Below are 20,903 nucleotides of genomic sequence, written 5' to 3'. Positions count from 1 at the left end.
GGTGCTTTCAAGACAACTGTTCCACTGACGTCAGTGACCGTTAGGTCGGAGCGCTAGAAAGAATCCCGATTTCCCGACTTGGAATTCTGAGTTGGATGACCAACAGTTGTCTTGAACTCACTGAAGTCTGAGATTTCCCAGTTCCGAGTTTCCAGTTGTTTTGAACGCGGCAGAAATCATGCTGGATTGACAGCATGGCCAATGTTGAATGTCTATCCTTTTAAGCTTGGAAAAGAGACCCTTAAACCCAGACCACACATCCACTCCACTGAATAGCAGGCTAGTGATTAATTTGCAACACTTGCAGTTAGCCACGGATTCCTTCCAAACCACTCGTTGAATTAGCGATTTCCAACTTGTGTAATGTTTATGTCCAATGGCCTATGAGCACCGATACGTTTTATCTATAATTTCTCTTCATATGACAAGGATTAAAAAGGATTTGCAGTAGATTGTCGACTTGATTCATGTTGATGACTGCTAGCTTGCTAGCCAAGATTGAATGTATGATGTTGACAGTCCAATCAAAGCTACGGTAGATATAACGTGATTTGACATCATTTTATCTGTGGCCAATCACCTTGAGCCTTCTTGGATGGGCACTTCTAATGTAACTATATGGCAGCACCCAAGGGGCTTTATTTTTCGAGCTCTGCCCGTAGATTTTGCGGTGACGTAGTGTCCCCATGAGTGACAGAACACTGGGACAATCACGGCGCAACTAGAGAACATTACCAACCCCTACGCTCCGTATTTTCTGCTAGCTTCCCCACCACCACAGAAAGCTCTGAGCTAGGCTGAAACACCTCCATTTTGGAGCTGCCTTACTCAAGAAAGCAAAAGAGACCATGTTTGTAAGCGGCTTTATTAACTCAATTATGTTTTTTTTTTACATTGTTTGCAAACTGATGTGACACATATTAAAGCCAAAATAACAGCCACTTTTTTTTGTTGCTAAACAGGGCTCTGCCTCACCTGCCCTGAATTATGGGTCGCCACTGGAGCTGAATCATTAGGTCAGAAACACTGATTTAGCAAATATATTTATCCAGCCAGAATCCCTTTGTTTTACTTTATTCAGCTAAAGAAAACAATTTAACCTTCATACATCATTTGTATTTATTAAAAAAACACTTGCTATAATATAGACACAAGATTGAGAAAGAGGCTACAACAAAACAATGTATTACGACATGACAAAGTACCATAGTATTATGGTGGAAGCTGTTAGCCGGGGGAGGCTAGCATCTCTTCTCTAGCATGACAAAGTACCATAGTATTATAGTGGAAGCTGTTAGCCATGTGAGGCTTGCAACTCTTCTCTAGCACAACAAAGTACCATATTATTATAGTGGACGCTGTTAGCTAGGGGAGGCTAGCATCTCTTCTCTAGCACAACAAAGTACCATAGTATTATAGTGGAAGCTGTTAGCTAGGGGAGGCTAGCATCTCTTCTCTAGCATTGTCTCTTCTCTAGCGTAATCCAAATACCCTTCTCTGGTCGGAGTATGAGGTCACCCAGAGGTCTCAGCTCCTCTCGGCTCTGGCAGGCCCGCACGGAGAAGTGACGCAACACCGAAGACAGCACCACCTTCTCCTCCATCATGGCAAACCGCTGGCCTGGAGACAAAGGACATACAGACATGCATGTGAGGACACAGGCCTTTTCCGAATACCCATACTTGTGTTCTAAATTGTAGGCTTTTTGGGTATGTGATATTTAGAAATTTGAGTATGCTTTAAATGTCATACTAATTTTGTATTTTATCAAGTAGAATTTGCTGCACACTATTGAGGAAGAGAATTGTCTTTTCACCCTCACAGGTGTTTCACAACAGCTGATAATCAAAATAGGGGACGCGCTCTACAAAAATGATGAATGGCGGGGATCAAGCTCACTTGCGCATTCAGATGAAGCCTTCTCAGTATGAGTATGAGTATGAGTGGTATGTTTATATTTGTTGCTTACTGCATACTTTTTTACTGAACAGTATGTTCAAAATAGTATGTAGTATTAGTACACAGTCTGTAGTTTTAGTAAGTAGTAGGCAATAGAGATTCAGACATACAGTAGACAACAATCTGACCGTAAAATCAGACAACTGTTTCCTTTCATTCAGATTTTGTGGGTCTCTCTCTTTGTCACTCTCTCTCTGTCCTATCTACCCCCCCCCCCCCCCCACACTCTATCAACTTGAGGAGAGAGACAATCTGTCTCATTCAGTGTGTGGGAGACAGGGCTGATTGGCGGCAGCGGCTCTCCTCTCAGGAGATGGAGAGTCAGTGCTCCTTTGCTCCTCCTCGCTAAATGGATGATTGATTGAGGAAGAGTGGGCTCTTAAAGAGAATGGGAGCGTAAAAGAGGTAAGTGAGGAAGCAGTTTCATAATAAGTGTTGGCTTTAATTCAATGTGACCCATCAGGGAAGGTGCAGCGCCCTGCTTCTAAATTGAGCTTCTCCTTTCAGTTTCTTTTCCACTTCCTGAAGCCAGACTGTGGGTCAAAATCATTCAGCTGGGTCCTTGACCTGTGTCTGTACCATTGCAATCATTTTGATATATCACGGTTTGTATATTAGACCCATATTAAGAGGAGAGAGGGATATGAATGGTAATACGTCTTGAGCTAACCGATGCAGTTCCTGGGTCCAGCGGAGAAGGGGATGTATGCGTAGGGATGTCGTCCTGTGCTGTTCTCTATCAGGAAACGCTCTGGCCGGAACTCCTCGGGATCCGGGAAGTATCGTGGATCGCGGTGCAGGGCGAAGGGAATGATCAGGGCATTCACTCCTTTAGGAATTTTAAAGCCATCTGCAATGGGAGGATATTAAGTATCAGTCATGGAATTACATTTAATTCATTTCTAACTGTGGGCTCATTGTGCTGACAGTTGCGTTAAACATCATGTCAATATTTTCTACCTGCAGTAAAACACTGACTTGTATTAAGTAAGGGTGTTGCTTGGTCACACAGTGGAATCAAAGCTCAGTTCTTTGGCAAAGAGTGACATGTACCCATACTCAGACTAACAGATGCTTGCCCACCTTGAGAAGGAACACCGGATTACTAACACTGTGATTTCGCCACTGAGTCGACAAACTCCTCTGAAAATGTCGAAATCTGTATTTCCTCTAAAACTACAGTTATGCTTATATTCAGAGATAACAGGAAGTGCATATAATATTCTAATTAGTCTAACAGTGAAATCCATCCATCTGCTTCTGCCTTGGTTTTACGCTATAAGAAAATGCTTTTACTGCAAGCGGAGAGAATGGAGAACAGGCTGCCAGAGCTGACATTGGCAGACGGAAATACAAGTCCTTACAGGTGCTGTTTCAATGAGATGGAGATGACACCCGTGGCTTCAAACAGTGAGGCTCTTAGTCTGCTGCCATTTTACAGGTAAAGGTGCACTTTGGGACAATCTGCTGCCACCTACTGATGTGACAGTCGTCGCTTACGGTGCGCGCGAACATGGGCACGGCGGGGAAGAGGCGAAGGGTCTCCTTGATGACGCATTCAAGGTAACGTAACCTCTTCAGGTCATCGACGGTGACGGACCGGTTGGAGGAACCTGGGTGGGAAAAAGAGGGACATATGGATGGGATTTCATAATACAATGGTCACATGCGAAAAGGAGAGAACAGGAATATGAATGAAAAGGAGTAGTGAGACAGAGAGACACGTGGCTATATGTAATACAACTGTCACATGGGATGAGGAGAGAACAGGAATATGAATGAAAAGGAGTATATTTACCGAACACCACTTGGAGCTCCTCCTGGACCTTGGTCTGGACCTCAGGGTAGGATCCCAGTAGGTGAAGGGTCCAGTTCATAGAGGCTGCTGTGGTGTCATGGCCCTAACAACACACAATCATTCAGAAGAGCGCATTAGGGTTGTGTTGAACAGTGTGCCATTTGGGACGTAACCCATGTGCAGTTGTCTAATGTACATCTAGTAATTTCAAGTACAAAGAGGAACTATCCCACCTACAGTATGAAGTGTTGTTCGATTGCAGAGGGCCTCAGTGGAGTCACATGCTAAATGTGTGATCATATTGGTGGTGGGTTTCGTTACACTACCTCAAACATAAAGGTGTCCACCTCCTCTTGGATATCACTATGGCTCAAGTAATTTCCCTCCTCATCAGTGGCTTTTAACAGCATGTCCAGGAAGGCAAGTCTTCTACTTTTGATGCCATGGTCAGATTCACTGTCAGAACCTGCATTCTCCATGCTTTCTGCTCTCTCCTTGATCACCTGGAGATTACACAAACATTAATACCATACATTTTTATTTCATTTTTGTGCAAAATAAATCTGTGCCAATAGCCATGCTAACAAGATGATTATTACAATATATAAAAGATGATAGTCAGTCAACTGGAATCCTTTCTTATCTGTTATATCCATTTTGTTAGCATGATCATTTTTGGCAGTCCAAACCACAGACACTTGGACATACAATAGGTACTTTAAAGACCTCAGTAGATCTACTCACACTCTGAGTGAATGAATGGAGGATCCTCAGTCTATTGTCATGGTCCTTCCCCTCCCATAACAGACTGTAGATGAAGTCTGACCAATACCAGGGAGCTCTCTGGCGACGACCGATGATGTCACTCATTCTGTAAAGAGAGCTCAGTAAATCTCAGTAAATCTACTCCCCCAAGGAATGTAGACAGGATATAGACAGGATGTAGACAGGATGTAGACAGGATGTAGACAGGATGTAGACAGTGTATAAGACTATGTCATGATAGTTTATTAACATGTTAATACTTACTTGTACACACTGCGGACGTACTCAGACTCACTGTTACTTTGTGCGTAGATGTTCTTTCCCATTGCTGTTTCTGAAACAAAAACAAAAAATAGGAAACAATGTGTCATCATTAGCATTTATTACAAATTACTTTTATCACAGATTTGGAGAGTTGATTTTTATAGTGCCATTCCAAAATCAGTCACTCACCACAAATAATGTCCAAAGCACAGAGTGTGATGTAGCTAAAACAGTTGAATGGATCTCCTCCCGCCTGCTTCTCCAGTTTCTGTGTTAAAACCTCAGACTGCTCATTCATCACCTCCAGAAACTCAGCCAAGATGGAGAAATGGAAGGTCGGGGTCAACATCTTCCTTCTGCCACGCCACTTATCCCCTGTGCTGTTAGAGTCAGGACAGAGAGAGAATCACTTATCCCCTGTGCTGTTAGAGTCAGGACAGAGAGCGAATCACTTATCCCCTGTGCTGTTAGAGGCAGGACAGAGAGAATTACCTCGAGTATGTCCCAAATGACACCCTATTCTTTATACAGCCCTATTCTTTATACAACCCTATTCTTTATAAAGCCCTATTGGCCCTGGTTAAAAGTAGTGCACTATGGCCTGCCGAGTGGTGCAGCGGTCTAAGGCACTGCATCGCAGTGCTAGAGGCATCACTACAGACCCGGGTTTGATCCTGGGCTGTGTCGCAGCCGGCCTTAACCAGGAGAACAATGAGGTGGTGCACAAATGGCCTAGTGTCGTCCGGGTTAGGGGAGGATTTGGCTGGCTGGAATGTCCTTGTCCCATCACGCTCTAGCGACTCCTTGTGGCAGGCTGGGCGCATGTACACTGCCTTCGGTTGCCAGCTAGATGGTGTTTCCTCTGACACATTGGTGTGGCTGGCTTCCGGGTTAAGCAACCAGTGTGTCAAGAAGCAGTGCGGCTTAGCAGGATCGTGTTTGGCTCTCATGGCTCTCGATCTTCGCCTCTCCCGAGTCCGTACGGGAGTTGCAGCGAAAGGACAAGACTAACTACCAATTGGATGCAAAAAAGGGGTAAAAAAGTTCCCATTTTTTTTATTTATAATTTGTGACCATAAAGGGAATAGGGTGCCATTTGGGATGCAACCAACACTGAATCAGAGGGGTGCAGAGGGCTGCCTTAAATCGACAGCGATATATATGTAATCAGTTTAAAGTCCTCTGTGCCAATACTGTTTTTGATAATGGGGGAAGGAAGGAAGGGGAAAATGACCTACCTGGTGAGCAGGCCAGTCCCCAGCCAAGGCTGCATAAACCTATAGAAATAGGCCTTGTCTATGTGTTTGGAACTGTGCAGAATCCCCTTCAAAGAGAACAAATGAAATGAGAACAGATCCAGAAAAACAGACCAGAATTAACAAAAGATTGGAAGACTAGCTGTCGTCAGGATCTGAATTAAGTTTAAACATTAAAATTATGCTCAATGTATAGGTAATGTGCTATATATCTCTGACAGTATCTGATGATTATCCAGTCAGCGTCAGCAGTAATACAGGTAGTAAAAAAGTCCCAGCAGTGTGGCGATTACCTCCACAGTCTCTGCGTGAAATAAGACCACCAATGGCAGGGGTCCAACCCAAACCTTCAGCAATGGTAAATGTCTGAACTCCTTAGTGCCTTCAATAATTTGGTTGAAGAAATCTACCAAAAAAGAAAAATGTACTGCTATTGCATTTTTTACTTGGGAAATATTAGATAGCCTAACCTAAATACAGCACAGAGGAGAGGATCTTACCTCCTGCATTAGTGCTGAACAGAAGTGCATTCCCAATGATTGGATAAGCTCCATCCACTCCAGGGATTGGCCTCAACTCGTTCCAGTCCTGAAAGTATTTCTTCAGTGGATGGTACATGATGCAGGCCAACAGAACAATCAGAAGGACCAGACATATGATCCCCAGCGTGTATGTTCCAGACATAATCACCATCTTGGTTTAATGTAGCAGTCTGCTATGTTGTGAAATCCCTCTGATCTGTATGCGGAGCAGCTTTTGACGGACTTTAGACTAGTTATGCACTTCTCCTTTGGCACAGTTAACCGTACGGGTACTGGAACCTCGACTCTCATGCAGCTACAGTGTGAGAAACTGGGTCATGTTGGCTGCAGCAGTTAAGTGAGGGGTGGACTGATGGGGATGGGTAATATGAAAACAAAGGTTGGCTGTGTAATGATGGCAATTACACAATGTGTGTGTGTGCATTTGGTAGTTAATAGTTGTTTTCTCTTCTCCTCTGACATTGACTCATGGGGTAATTAAACCAGAACTACACTATCATTTGCACACTGATTAGATAAGCTCATTACACTCCAGAAATACAAATGTGGCATGTAACAGAAATAGCCATTTATTGCATAACAAAATTATATTGTTACAATTTCAAAATAATATTTGAATGAATGATCATTCCTTGAAAAACCTAGGGTATTCAAGACACTGACATTTCTGTAGAAAACATACAAGTTGGACCAAGTTCATGTTTTTCCTCCTAACATGGCTCATTTAGCAAATGTATTTAGCCACATTGAATTTAGATGTAGTAATGACCTGTTGTGTTAAGAAGCAGCTAATAATCTGGATAAATGTTATGCATTGCATCGAGAATAATTTAGCCAAATGAAAATCTAATTGGACCTTTCTTCCTGTTGTTTCCATAAATTCCGGTTATGACTACGTAGAATACAGCTACGGATGAGATTTACCATTGAACTACCGCAAGAGTTAGGATTTACGTTTTGAAGCCAGATGATGAGTCTGAGTTGGATATCACCACATGCGCAACATCGCGAGACTTCCGGAAATGCTTGCGAACTAGACCAAGCAGACCAGGCCAGGGTTTGGGGTCCATGAGAGAAGTGAAAAATTATTCCTTCGTTTTCTCGAAATCTAAAGGCACAACTTATATTTGAGACAATGTCTTAAGTAGTTGAACATGTTATTACTCCAACCACGTGAAAGTGACACATTTTCATTTTAGTCAAAAATACTTTGATATTGAAGGAGTCCCTTTGATTTGATGGCATGCACATGCGCAGTTCGGCACGTGACGACCGTTAAAGCTGATGACGTGTTTCTGCAGAGCTTAGCTAGCCAACGTCACCATGACATCGCCTACAACTGTGATCAGGGATTTCTATTGGAGAAGCAGTTTCTGCCTTTTTATTTTCATTTGAATTACTTTTTTTTTTACCCCTTTTTCATGGTAGTCTTGTCCCATCGCTGCAACTCCCGTAGAGACTCGGGAGAGGCAAAGGTCGAGAGCCATACGTCCTCCGAAACACGACCCTGCCAAGCCGCACTGCTTCTTGACCCACTGCTTGCTTAACCCGGAAGCCAGCCGCACCAATGTGTCGGAGGAAACACCGTCCAGCTGGTGACCGAAGTCAGCTTGCAGGTGCCCGGCCTGCCACAAGGAGTCGCTAGAGCGTAATGGGACAAGGTCAACCCGGCTGGCCAAACCCCTAACCCGGACGACGCTAGGGCAATTGTGTGCCCTCATGTGTCTCCCAGTCGTGGCCGGCAGCGACACAGCATGGGATTTAACCTGGGTCTGTAGTGACACCTCAAGCACTGCTATGCAGTGCCTGAGACTGCTGCGCCACTCGGCAGGCCCCATATTGTACTGTATTTGATATCACTTAGATTTTCACAAAGTAACAATCAATATTTCACTGCCGATTGTTTATTTTGGATGAAATATCAGCGTACGGTTGCTTGTATGCATAGACACTGCTTCACAATGCTAGCTAGCTTGCAAAATCACCATCTAGGTAAACAAACAGTAGTGGTCAATGTGTTTAATCACATTTATCCTATCCTGTAATCACTCTTGCCACATAAATAAACTACAATGTATCTAATTAAAATGGCAGATATACAATATAATCAAGCAGATTTGTCCTGCTAAATGCCGTTGCAACCTAAATGTGGTCTTTTCAAATTAAAATCTTGTCCTTATTGTCCACCCGTTATCTGCACATTGCGGTCCTACCTCTAGATAGCCACTGTCAGGGAGGCTAGCTAGCTATCGCCATAGCAATGAAAATTGATCTTCAACTCCGACTCATCATCTGGCCTCAAAACGTAAGTCCAAACTTTTGTGGTAGTTCAATGGTAAATCTCACCGTAGCTGTGCTTCATCTAGTCACACTCATTAACCTCTTAATTCCAAGTGTTGGTGTTCGTGATGCATTCTGGTCTTCCTGTCTGGACTGTGCTGCTATGACAACACCACCTGGAGTCTCTTCTTCACATGACCAGGAAACCGACCAAACACTTTACGTTGATGAGGAACACCTGGATAAGTTTTATACTTCAGTTAAACTACAGTAGAAATGACACATAGTGTACTGCTTCATTTCCTTATCCATTCAATTCACTTTTCTCATCTCCCTCTACTTATCTACCTACTATCAATCTTCCTGTGCACAACAATCTACGAGCAGCCCTGTTCTCTTGCACATTGCACTAAACAGTACTAGTGATGGAGGAAAAAAAATCAATAGTTACATATCGCAATATAGTTTATTATATGGTTACATGAACTTCTTTTTTTTGCTAGGTAGCGTTAGCTAGCTCTAGTTGGCTGTACCTGTGCCAAAACTCTGGTGTTTTTTATCCTATAGCATGTTTTCCATCGCCACTTTTATATTTCCCTGACTGATCAAAACTCATTTTCTCATGGCCCGCTCTTGTCCCTCTGGTGAGCGATATGTCTGGAACATCAAATCGGGAAATAAAAACGCAGTATCGAATCGCAATACATATCGTATCGGCACCTAAGTATGGTGATAATATGATTGAGGTGCCTCAGTATGGTGGTAATATGGTATCGTGAGGTCCCGCAGTATGGTGATAATATGGTATTGTGAGGTCCCGCAGTATGGTGGTAATATGGTATCGTGAGGTCCCGCAGTATGGTGATAATATGGTATCGTGAGGTCCCGCAGTATGGTGGTAATATGGTATCGTGAGGTCCCGCAGTATGGTGGTAATATGGTATCGTGAGGTCCCGCAGTATGGTGATAACATGGTATCGTGAGGTCCCGCAGTATGGTGGTAATATGGTATCGTGAGGTCCCGCAGTATGGTGGTAATATGGTATCGTGAGGTCCCGCAGTATGGTGATAATATGGTATCGTGAGATCCCGCAGTATTGTGGTAATATGGTATCTTGAGGTCCCTCAGTATGGTGGTAATATGGTATCGTGAGGTCCCGCAGTATGGTGATAATATGGTATCGTGAGGTCCCGCAGTATGGTGGTAATATGGTATCGTGAGGTCCCGCAGTATGGTGATAATATGGTATCGTGAGGTCCCGCAGTATGGTGATAATATGGTATCGTGAGGTCCCGCAGTATGGTGGTAATATGGTATCGTGAGGTCCCGCAGTATGGTGGTAATATGGTATCGTGAGGTCCCGCAGTATGGTGATAATATGGTATCGTGAGGTCCCGCAGTATGGTGATAATATGGTATCGTGAGGTCCCGCAGTATGGTGGTAATATGGTATTGTGAGGTCCCGCAGTATGGTGGTAATATGGTATCGTGAGGTCCCTCAGTATGGTGGTAATATGGTATCGTGAGGTCCCGCAGTATGGTGGTAATATGGTATCGTGAGGTCCCGCAGTATGGTGGTAATATGGTATCGTGAGGTCCCTCAGTATGGTGATAATATGGTATTGTGAGGTCCCTAGCAATTCCCAGGCCTATGCAGTACCCTCTCCACTTTCCTCCTAATAACTCCATGTAGTCATTTTCCCTTTATACAGTATTTACCTAAGAGCAGTGGTTCGGTCCCACTCTCTCCTTCCACGGAGGAGGATGGCGGGCGCTGGTGTCTCCTCGTTGCCATGGTGCTCTCGGAGAAGCCGCGAGCAGGTGATACCCACGCCAAAGCCTGTCACTCCAATCAGAGCACAGTCACCTAGGAGACCAGAGGTGACGCATTACGACATGCCCGTCTAACGCTGACACAGGTATTGTCCCAAATGGCACCCTATTCTCTGGCTGCATTCCAAACACTTAAAAAGACACACCCTCGCCCCTCAGCGCTCAAATTAAGTGGACACTTCTGATGATGTATCATGACGTCTGACGAGTACACTTGCAGGGCAAGGGAGGAAGAATTGATTTTTAAATGGACCGCCCTTGGCTGGAAATTCGTTCATCCCGCGATGATTGGGTTTTCAGCCACCGGTAGCTTGTGGATGCTTTATATGCGCTACAGTCAATTATGATCGCATGTCTTATATTAACTATAGAATTATTAATATACGGCTACTGTATGATAGATAGCAAATTAATTAGCTAACTCACGTTAGCCTGCCTAGCTGGAACTTATGAAGGAAAATGTTTTCTACAATTTCCAAAAGCTAAACAAACAAAAACATAATTACTTTTACGAGACGTGTTTGTGCATTAGTAGCACAATTTCTAACTTACTTACATTCGTTTTTTACTTACACTTGTATGTTGACTCCATATTGACGTTGAGGTTTCGGCTGACTTTTCTTAGCGGATGTACAATCATCGCAAATTGAATTATGGGGTGTTTCAGGCCCCAACATAATTGTATACTCGCAAACTCCATTAAAAACAAGGGCTGAAGGGCTTACGTTGCAAACTTCCCTTTCTTGGCTAATCATTTGGACCGACGACAAATATGGCCGTGGGGATTCCCCCAAGGGCATAAGGCGAGGGTAAGTGGACAAGGGTGTCTTTTATGAGTTTGAAACACAGCCTCTGTCTAATGCACTACTTTGAACCGGGCCAATGGGGACGATGACACATTCTGCCTCTGTCTTTAACCTCCACTTTCCTCAGAGGCTGTGAGGCTGTAATAATAAATAATGATTTCCCACACCACGAGCCTACGAACACGCACTGAAAAAAAAACTGTCCTGCTTAGTCAAAACATAAATCTAAAACAATATTTACAATGTACATAATACTTATAGATCCCGCTGCACTGGACACCTGTCCTGTCATTTGTTGGCTAGACGCATGAGTACACAGTACTATAGCGGTCACCTGGCTGAGGTCCTTTCCCAGTCTTCATGTGGCAGGTGAAATCCATGGGAGTGAACAATCGCTTCATGGGTGTGTCTGACTAGAAAACAAAGAGCTGCTTTCAAGTCATATGTTAAAAGAAAAAGGATACTTTATTTGAGCAAACACACCTCGATAAATAGTGGTAATATGTAATATGTACAGTAATCCAAGTTAAAACAAGGATAATAATCTATTATGTTACCATAATTACCATCTCAGTGTACAAAAAGGTAGACAGCTTTTATTTATTTAGCCTTTATTCAACCAGGTAAATGAACCCTCTACAGACTAAGCCTTAATGTAACGAGTGCGCTGAGAGTCGGGAAGCAAGTTCAGGGAGTGAGTGTTTTAATAAATAAAAGAAACAACGCACCGACATGAAAACAGAGTCAATAACACCTGAGGAAAGAACCAAGGGGAGAGACAGATATAGGGAAGATAATCAAGGATGTGATGGAGTTCAGGTGAGGGTCATGAGGCGCAGGTGCGCGAGACGATGGTGACAGGTGTGCGGGATAATCAACAGCCTGATGACCTAGAGGTCAGTGAAGGAGTATACGTGACACTTACTGCTATTAACCCACATAAACACGTTGAATAACATTTTCACTACATGAAACAAAAGATAGTCCCCCCAAAAAATCTGTCCTACTGAAAGATATTAAATCAAATTATTTTACATGTATTTAACCCCTTATTCTTGCCACTAAACTGTCTCCATATATACTTCCATTCATTTTTTAAACTGGTACCGGGGGACCTTCAAACAAGTCTTGTGAGGCCTGTGGGCATCCTAGAGTAAAACAACCGACATGTACGTGTTCGTGAGAGTCTCGTATTTGTGTGTAGCCCAAACTGTTCAGACGCTACAGACATAACTTGGCAGATCGGCTGTACCTCAGAGCAAAACGGAGAACACCATCGTGTTTGTGAGAGTCTCATCTCTCCATAGAGGGGCTATATGCTACATCATGGTCTGACAAACACTGCTCTAGCTCTGCCACCTTTCACCGCAGATGCAGAAGTGAGATATCGGCGGATGTGGTGGATTGAGACGCATCCAATGCAAAAACAGATAACTCTAACTTAAATTGACGGATTTTAATGGGGATTTTTTATTATGCTAATTAGATCTCCACAGGGGCGCAGACATCGACTCCAGGGGGCTTTTCCAATAACGAGTTGACCAAGGTAGAGCAATAAACCACGCAGCAAAGCAGACAGCTCTGTACCCTTTATATAATGATAAGGGCATCTGCTATGCAACAGACAGTAATACAATCTCTTCTACTACCACTCCCACAGACAACCCCACCACGCCACCACTGTGTGTGTGTGTGTCTCGTACCCGGAGTGTGTGTGTGGTGTTGGGACGAGACAGGGACTCCAACAGCAGAGTGGGCTCTCTGAGGGGTGGAAGGATGGAGATTGGTACAGTGGCATGTCCTCCTTGCAGAATCCTCCCCCTGAGCTGTGAGAGAGAGCGAGAGATATAAAGCCATTGAATTGAATTGAGAGACCAAAGTTCACTTGCCCTACACCAGAGCACACACCTGCTCTTTGCACTGGAGATACGCATGTTTGCAAGGTCAGCCAAGCCAACACATATTTGCTTTCCATGTCCATGCAAATACAAGAAGCGGAATCAATATGGTAATTTACGTTCGGTCAGAATGACAAGTAATTTAAAAGACATGTCATCATTACCCATTTATTATGGTATTCAGGCAAATGTAATTTACTATAACCTGCGTTAGAATTGACACATTGATATACTAACTTCCTGTATTGACATTTGAGTACATTGATGAAACAGTAGGTCACCTGGTACCTGCATGGGTGCAGCAGTACACACTGAGGGCTCCAGCTCTGATTGGTCAGCATGCAGGAGGGGGAGGAGCCTCTGGTTCTGTATTGAACTGAGGATTGGGGACGGCTGTCCTTCTGTCACTGTGGTCCTACAGTTCAAACCAGGACAATTACAGCCTTGTTATGATAGTTGGACGGCAGGTAACCTAGCGCTTAGGAGCAATGGGGCCAGTAACCGAAAGGTTGCTGGTTCAAATCCCAGAGTCATGGGTGAAAAATCTCTCGGTATGGCTTTGAGCAAGTCACTTAACCCTAGCTGCTCTGGATAAGAGTGTCTGCTAAATGATGTAAAATGTAATAGTCATTATGGCTAACACGTCTCTAGAACAAAACTGCAATTTCATTATTTGACCTAAAAATGTAAATATTACCATAACCAAGTCCTAATCATTTAATGTAGTTACCAATTATGATTGTGTTGCAATTACTAGCTTATTAATATATACAGTAGATATCTCACAGTCTGGTTCCTCTGATGACCTGGTGTCTGGGGACAGTGTGTCTGGGGCTGAGGCAGCTCCTGGCCCTGCCCCTGGAGCTGGTACTTCTGGAGGTGGAGCTGGGTCTGGAGCAGATATGGAGCCTGGGCAGGGGCAGGCCTCTCTGGGCTGGGCCTGTGGCTCTGTGGGAGGGCGTACTACATGCTCTCCTGGATGGAGACACAGTGGGGGCTGGAGCTCTGCTGGGTCTGTCCTCCAGATCACAACTACAGAGAAGTCCAAAAAGTAGTGATACTAATGACATTACTTAAAGTCATACCAGTGTGCCAATTTCTTTTCTAATCTATTTTAGATGTTGGAGTTCTTATTTGTACTGATCTCAAAGCCTAACTGAAAGGTTGCATCCCAAATGGCACCCTGTCCAGCCCCAAAGACAAACAGGGATGGTTTTGTTTGTTCAGGATCAGGCCCGAGCTTTTAGCTGGGGATTCAGACAGACTTACTGAGACTTCTCTGCAAATCCGTGTTGTCTTTGTTGAAGAGGCTTAGCTTGGATTGTCATAACACCGTTTAAATTAATCTTGAAGGTACTTGATACCTGAGAGGCCTAGAAAAAAATAAAGTAAATAAATATAGCTCAAGGCTTGTTTTAAGGGGGCCTTGGCTCCTCTGTTGAGGCCATTGTTATAAGTGTATTTGAGATAAATGTTAATTCATGTGAATGGTGTTGTTGCCAGAAGTGCAGGAGCTCCTCTAGAGAGCCAATGGCAGCAGCTGACACTGTGTTTTGGTGGCTGGCAGACTTCTCACCTGTGAACTGGGGCAACAGTTGGACCACAGCAGCATGCTACGTGTGTTGGAGCCCCTGGAGAGAGGGACACGCTGACATTTACTGTTGATGTGAGGAGAGGGATCACCCAAGACTCCACCAAGAGCCTCCAACACTCCTCTGTGACCTGCTCCACCTCCGGTAAAAACAAAATACGTTGATTCATAACTAGGACCCAGAGTTTATCCTGGCCAGGCCAGGTGATCAGGTCAAAGTCCTAGCCCAATTCATAACACAGCATAACAAAAAGCATCAGTTATAACAGAGTTGGTGTGCAGTACCATGGTTGCTGTGTATAATAGGCATATCATCATTGGTATTCATGTAGTTCTATGGCAGCTCTGTTATACAGTGGTTTGTAGATAGACAGACCAGTGATTTGTCTCTGCCAGTGTTTGTGGAGGAGCTCCCCCAGAGAGTTCACCACCTCCCTCCACATGTCATCAAAGGCCTCGTCAGCCACGGCATCCCTGATACAGGTGTGGGGAGACACAGGGGGTACTCCGGACCTCCCTGCTGCCCCCACAGATCCCCAGACTCCTCTCTGACCTACCCACTCATCCTCCCTGGGGAGAGAACACTGACGTCAAGACACTGGAGCAATATGGCCCTCGTTCCACCCACAGGCTTGCACACATACACACGCATACAGACAAACACATATACACACGCACACACAGATACGCACACGCTCTCTCTCTCTCCCACAACTCCCACAGGCTGTTACATGCTTGCACATACTCTCAAAATATTAAATGCCATGCTGAGAAAGTAAAGTTCAAATGCCTTACGTGTCTTTGGCATCATAGGCAAGAAATTCCTCCATCCTTCCCTCTGCCTCGTAGATCTCTTCTTGTAGAAGGGAGGAGTGATCACGGAGAGAGTGGGAGAGAGGGGTTGCCCCCTGCAATGTGCAGGGAGTTGGGGAAAGACTGTGACCTTCAACACATAACCTGTAGTCAGGAAAGCAGATTATTTTGAGTACAGTGCCTTGCAAAAGTATTCATCCTGTTTGCGTTTTTCCTATTTTGTTGCATTACAACCTGTAATTTAAATAGATTTTTATTTGGATTTAATGTAATGGACATACACAAAATAGTCCAAATTGGTGAAGTGAAAAAAATTACTTGTTTCAAAAAATAAAAGATAGAAAAAATGGAAAAGTGGTGCGTGCATATGTATTCACCCCCTTTGCTATGAAGCCCCTAAATAGATCTGGTGCAACCAATTACCTTCAGAAGTCACATAATTAGTTAAATAAAGTCCACCTGTGTGCAATCTAAGTGTCACATGATCTGTCACATGATCTTAGTATATATCCACACACCTGTTCTGAAAGGCCCCAGAGTCTGCAACACCACTAAGCAAGGGGTACCACCAAGCAAGTGGCACCATGAAGACCAAGGAGCCCTCCAAACAGGTCAGGGACAAAGTTGTGGAGAAGTACAGATCAGGGTTGGGTTATAAAAAAATATCAGAAACTTTGAACATCCCACGGAGCACCATTAAATCCATTATTTAAAAATGGAAAGAATATGTCACCACAACAAACCTGCCAAGAGAGGGCCGCCCACCAAAACTCACAGACCAGGCATGGAGGACATTAATCAGTGGCAACAAAGAGACCAAAGATAACCCTGAAGGACCTGCAAAGCTCCACACCGGAGATTGGAGTATCTGTCCATAGGACCACTTTAAGCCGTACACTCCATAGAGCTGGGCTTTACAGAAGAGTGGCCAGAAAAAAGCAATTGCTTAAAGAAAAAAATAAGCAAACACGTTTGGTGTTCGCCAAAAGGCATGTGGGAGACTCCCCAAACATATGGAAGAAGGTACTCTGGTCAGATGAGACAAATGTAGCTTTTTGGCCATCAAGGAAAACGCTATGTCTGGTGTAAACCCAACACCTCTCATCACCCCGAGAACACCATCCCCACAGTGAAGCATGGTGGTGGCAGCATCATGCTGTGGGGATGTTTTTCATCGGCAGGGACTGGGAAACTGGTCAGAATTGAAGGAATGATGGATGGCGCTAAATACAGGGAAATTCATGAGGGAAACCTGTTTCAGTCTTCCAGAGATTTGAGACTGGGACAGAGGTTCACCTTCCAGCAGGACAATGACCCTAAGTATAATGCTAAAGCAACACTCAAGTGGTTTAAGGGGAAACAAATGTCTTGGAATGGCCTAGTCAAAGCCCAGACCTCAATCCAATTGAGAATCTGTGGTATGACTTAAAGATTGCTGTACACCAGCGGAACCCATCCAACTTGAAGGAGCTGGAGCAGTTTTGTCTTGAAGAATGGGCAAAAATCACAGTGGCTAGATGTGCCAAGCTTATAGAGACATACCCCAAGAGACTTGCAGCTGTAATTGCTGCAAAAGGTGGCTCTACAAAGTATTGACTTTGGGGGGTGAATAGTTATGCACGCTCAAGTTCTTTTTTCTTGTTTGTTTCACAATCAAAAAATATTTTGCATCTTCAAAGTGGTAGACATGTTGTGTAAATCAAATGATACAAACCCCCCCAAAAATACATTTTAATTCCAGGTTGCAAGGCAACAAAATAGGAAAAATGCCAAGGGGGGTGAATACTTTCACAAGCCACTGCATACCTATTTCAGACAGAATTCATGCTATGTTGTCTGTAAAAAAATATGTCACTGTTTATATACCAAAGGTATTTTTCATTGTAATGACCCCAGCGGAGCCTTCAGAGGGTTACGAAACAATGTGAAGTGCAATACCTCTTCACAGAACATAGGGCCATTTACATTGATGTCAAAATATTTACCCCTGATACTAACCTAGGTCGAGCGTCCTACTGAAAGCTAAATAGCTCCTTGTTAAATAATGATATAGTTAAGTTTGAGGTTAAACATCTGCTCTCACACTTTTGGGAAAGAGATTGTGAAGAAACATTTTATTGCAAGAACTGGGAGCTCCTTAAATTTGAACTGGCAAATACCTTAGAAAATCTGGTAGTAAAAGACCAGAAGAGCTGATAACTTCCCTTTCTCAGAGGTCCCCAGCCAGCCTCTCAGGGGAGTAGAACATGGAACTGATTGAGTTACAAAATAATCTGGGTAATAAATACACACACATATCTATATATATGATTAAATAAACTGGATAATATATATGATTAAATAAACTGGATAATATATATATAGATTAAATAAACTAGATAATATATATAGATTAAAAGCAGAAGGAGCCTTTATTAGATCTAGGAAAAAATGGCTTGATGAGGGAGAACAGAGTTCATCCTATTTCACTCTACAAATATCACTATCCATAATTTAAACATTGATGGTGTTATTACAGATGACCAAACATGACTTGCTAACTACTGCAGCAATTTTTACAGGAAATTATATAGCTCTATGTACTGTTAGGAATCCACAGATATGTTTTTTGACGCACTGAATAATGTTCACTATCAGTGATAAAGAATCTAAACAGTGTGATGAACCCATCATAGTTGAAGAGATTATGGAGTCTATCAAACATTTAAAGAACAATGAATCCCCAGGTATTGATGGAATTACGAATTTCTGAACAAGTAGCTTCCTTCCTACTTGAAGTCTTTTTAAGAGAGTATTAAAAACAATGTCAGGGGTTAATAACACTGATACCAAAGCTGCTCATCGATAACTGGCATCCAATTTGTCTTCTTAATAATGATTATAAGATATTACCCTTACTACTTGCAAAAAGAATTAAAGAAGTCCTGGATGCAATCATTGATGAAACACAGTCTGGCTTTATCAGGAACAGACATATTTATGACAATATCAGACTAGTATTAGACATGCTTGACTACTCAGACCTAATAACCGAGGATAGCTTCATATTATTTTTAGATTTTTATAACGCATTTGACACAGTGGAGCATCAGTTCCTCTTCAACTCCCTTGAGAAATTTGGCTTTGGGGATTTTTTCTGTAAGGCTATTAAGACTCTCTATACGAATGGTAACAGCTCTATCAAATTGAAACATGGCACCTCACCTAGATTTGAGTTAAAGACAGGAATTAGGCAAGGTTGTCCCATCTCACCGTATCGGTTTTTATTAATCATCCAACTGTTTACAAATTCTTTAAATAATAATCCTGTACAAGGTATTTCCATAGCTTGTAAATAAATTATTATAAGCCAGCTGGCTGACGATACTACACTTTTTCTGAAAGACGCTAGTCAGATTCCCATATCGATCAATGTGATAGACCAGATGCTTTGGAAAATGATTCTATGTCTTAACATTAATAAATGTGAACTCATGACTGTCAAATATTGTGTGACACCCTCATATTATGGTATGCCAGTGAAAGAAGCACTTACATATTTAGGCATAACCATTAATAAGGATCAGAAGTCTAGAGGCTTACTAAATGTTAACCTTCTTATTTAAAAACCCAGAAGAAGCTAAATCAATGGCTACAGAGGGATGTATCTTTAAAAGGAAGAGTCCTAATAACCAAGGCTGAAGGTATCTTTATATCTTGGTGGTAAAATAAGCAAAGACATAGACCAGATGCTTTTCTACTTTCTGTGGAGAAACCGTACTGTTGTAATGAACACTTATGAGTATGGCAGGCTGAATTATCTGGACTTTACTAAATAATACTTTTAAAATCAATTGGATAAATTCATTCCTAAGTAGACCCCCTTCTATGTGGAAATGTATTCCTCATCATGTCTTCTCTACTTTTTCACGTTGGTTTGCAATTATATTGACACATTTCCAGTGAAACTCTGCTTTTCATACTGTACCTCCTAACTCAAATGTCCTTTGTATATTCTTTATATATACAGTTGAAGTCGGAAGTTTACATACACCTTAGCCAAATACATTTAAACTCAGTTTTTCACAATTCCTGACATTTAATCCTAGTAAGAATTTCCCTGTCTTAGGTCAGTTAGGGTCACCACTTTATTTTAAGAATGTGAAATGACAGAATAATAGTAGAGAGAATGATTTATTTCAGCTTTTATTTCTTTAATCACATTCCCAGTGGGTCAGATGTTTACATACACTCAATTAGTATTTGATAGCATTGCCTTTAAATTGTTTAATTTGGGTCAAACATTTCAGGTAGCCTTCCACAAGCTTCCCACAATAAATTAGGTGAATTTTGGCCCATTCCTCCTGACAGAGCTGGTGTAATTGAGTCAGGTTTGTAGGCCTCCTTGCTCGCACACGCCTTTTCAGTTCTGCCCACAAATTTTCTATATGATTGAGGTCAGGGCTTTGTAATGGCCACTCCAATACCTTGACTTTGTTGTCCTCAAGCCATTTTGCCACAACTTTGGAAGCATGTTTGGGATCATTGTTCATTTGGAAAACCCATTTGCGACCAAGCTTTAATAGGGATAGGTCATCCCGCTAGCGGGACACCAGCCGACAACATCCAGTGAAATTGGGGGACGCGCAATTCAAATAAATAATCGTAATATAAAACATTCATGAACATACAAGTATCTTATATAATTTAAAAGCTTACATTATTGTTAATCTAACTGCATTGTCCGATTTACAGTAGACTTTACAGCAAAAGCATACCATGCGATTGTCTGAGGACGGCGCCCCACATCAACATATTTTTTAATCAGCACAGGCTTCATAAAATTACAAATAGCGATTAAATAAATCACTTACTTTTGAAGATCTTCCTCTGTTTGCAATCCCAAGGGTCCCAGCTACAACATGAATGGTCGTTTTGTTAGATAAAATCCTTCTTTATATCCCAAAAAGTCAGTTTAGTTGGCGCCATTGATTTCAGTAATCCACTCGTTCAACAGGCAGACAAAGGAATCCAAAAAGCTACCGCTAAAATTCATCCAAACAAGTCAAACGACGTTTCTATTTAATCCTCAGATTCTCTAAAATGTAAATAAACTAT

At 42.6% G+C, this 20,903-nt stretch overlaps 2 protein-coding genes across 6 annotated transcripts in view; both read right to left on the bottom strand.

Moving 5' to 3' along the window:
- Positions 1 to 847: 847 nt before the first annotated feature.
- On the bottom strand, positions 848 to 6,889 carry cyp4v2b (cytochrome P450, family 4, subfamily V, member 2b). Of its 2 annotated transcripts, none has more exons than XM_014212814.2 (11): positions 6,543 to 6,889; positions 6,336 to 6,448; positions 6,025 to 6,110; positions 4,976 to 5,166; positions 4,787 to 4,850; positions 4,502 to 4,628; positions 4,084 to 4,260; positions 3,758 to 3,860; positions 3,438 to 3,572; positions 2,630 to 2,809; positions 848 to 1,620 (listed from the first exon to the last, which is right to left on the bottom strand). In XM_014212814.2, the coding sequence occupies exons 1-11, from the start codon at positions 6,733 to 6,735 to the stop codon at positions 1,457 to 1,459; spliced, it is 1,533 nt and encodes a 510-aa protein (XP_014068289.1). In that variant the 5' UTR covers positions 6,736 to 6,889; the 3' UTR covers positions 848 to 1,456. The 2 variants fall into 2 exon arrangements, with proteins under 2 accessions (XP_014068289.1, XP_014068288.1); XM_014212813.2 differs by having other exon boundaries at positions 4,787 to 4,856; positions 6,543 to 6,884.
- A 244-nt stretch (positions 6,890 to 7,133) lies between these two features.
- fam149a (family with sequence similarity 149 member A) overlaps positions 7,134 to 20,903 on the bottom strand; it is a 29,739-nt gene continuing 15,969 nt past the window's right edge. For 2 of the 4 annotated variants that reach the window (XM_014212811.2, XM_014212810.2), the window contains exons 6-15: positions 15,789 to 15,950; positions 15,370 to 15,563; positions 14,979 to 15,133; positions 14,672 to 14,775; positions 14,189 to 14,434; positions 13,691 to 13,817; positions 13,208 to 13,330; positions 11,839 to 11,917; positions 10,585 to 10,732; positions 7,134 to 9,102 (exon numbers count right to left, since the gene is read on the bottom strand). In XM_014212811.2, coding sequence (XP_014068286.2) covers positions 9,084 to 9,102; positions 10,585 to 10,732; positions 11,839 to 11,917; positions 13,208 to 13,330; positions 13,691 to 13,817; positions 14,189 to 14,434; positions 14,672 to 14,775; positions 14,979 to 15,133; positions 15,370 to 15,563; positions 15,789 to 15,950 — 1,357 coding nt within the window. In that variant the 3' untranslated portion in view covers positions 7,134 to 9,083. Of the gene's footprint in view, positions 9,103 to 10,584; positions 10,733 to 11,838; positions 11,918 to 12,268; positions 12,395 to 13,207; positions 13,331 to 13,683; positions 13,818 to 14,188; positions 14,435 to 14,671; positions 14,776 to 14,978; positions 15,134 to 15,369; positions 15,564 to 15,788; positions 15,951 to 20,903 lie in introns of those variants that run through there. The other 2 variants (XR_001330213.2, XM_045724089.1) reach the window with 2 other exon arrangements.

Source organism: Salmo salar, chromosome ssa09, assembly GCF_905237065.1.
Source record: "Salmo salar chromosome ssa09, Ssal_v3.1, whole genome shotgun sequence".
In the NCBI taxonomy this organism is placed as follows: Eukaryota; Metazoa; Chordata; class Actinopteri; order Salmoniformes; family Salmonidae; genus Salmo; species Salmo salar.
Note: the sequence above shows the minus strand (reverse complement) of the source record. Positions and strands in the feature narration are given on the sequence as shown.

Coding starts and splice junctions, on each gene's coding strand:
- cyp4v2b (XM_014212813.2), bottom strand. CDS start 6,735: ATGGTGATTATGTCTGGAACATACACGCTGGGGATCATATGTCTGGTC. Junction 6,449..6,542: donor GTTCAGCACTAATGCAGGAG/GTAAGATCCTCT, acceptor CTTTTTTGGTAG/ATTTCTTCAACCAAATTATT. Junction 1,621..2,629: donor TGGACCCAGGAACTGCATCG/GTTAGCTCAAGA, acceptor CTTTGTCTCCAG/GCCAGCGGTTTGCCATGATG.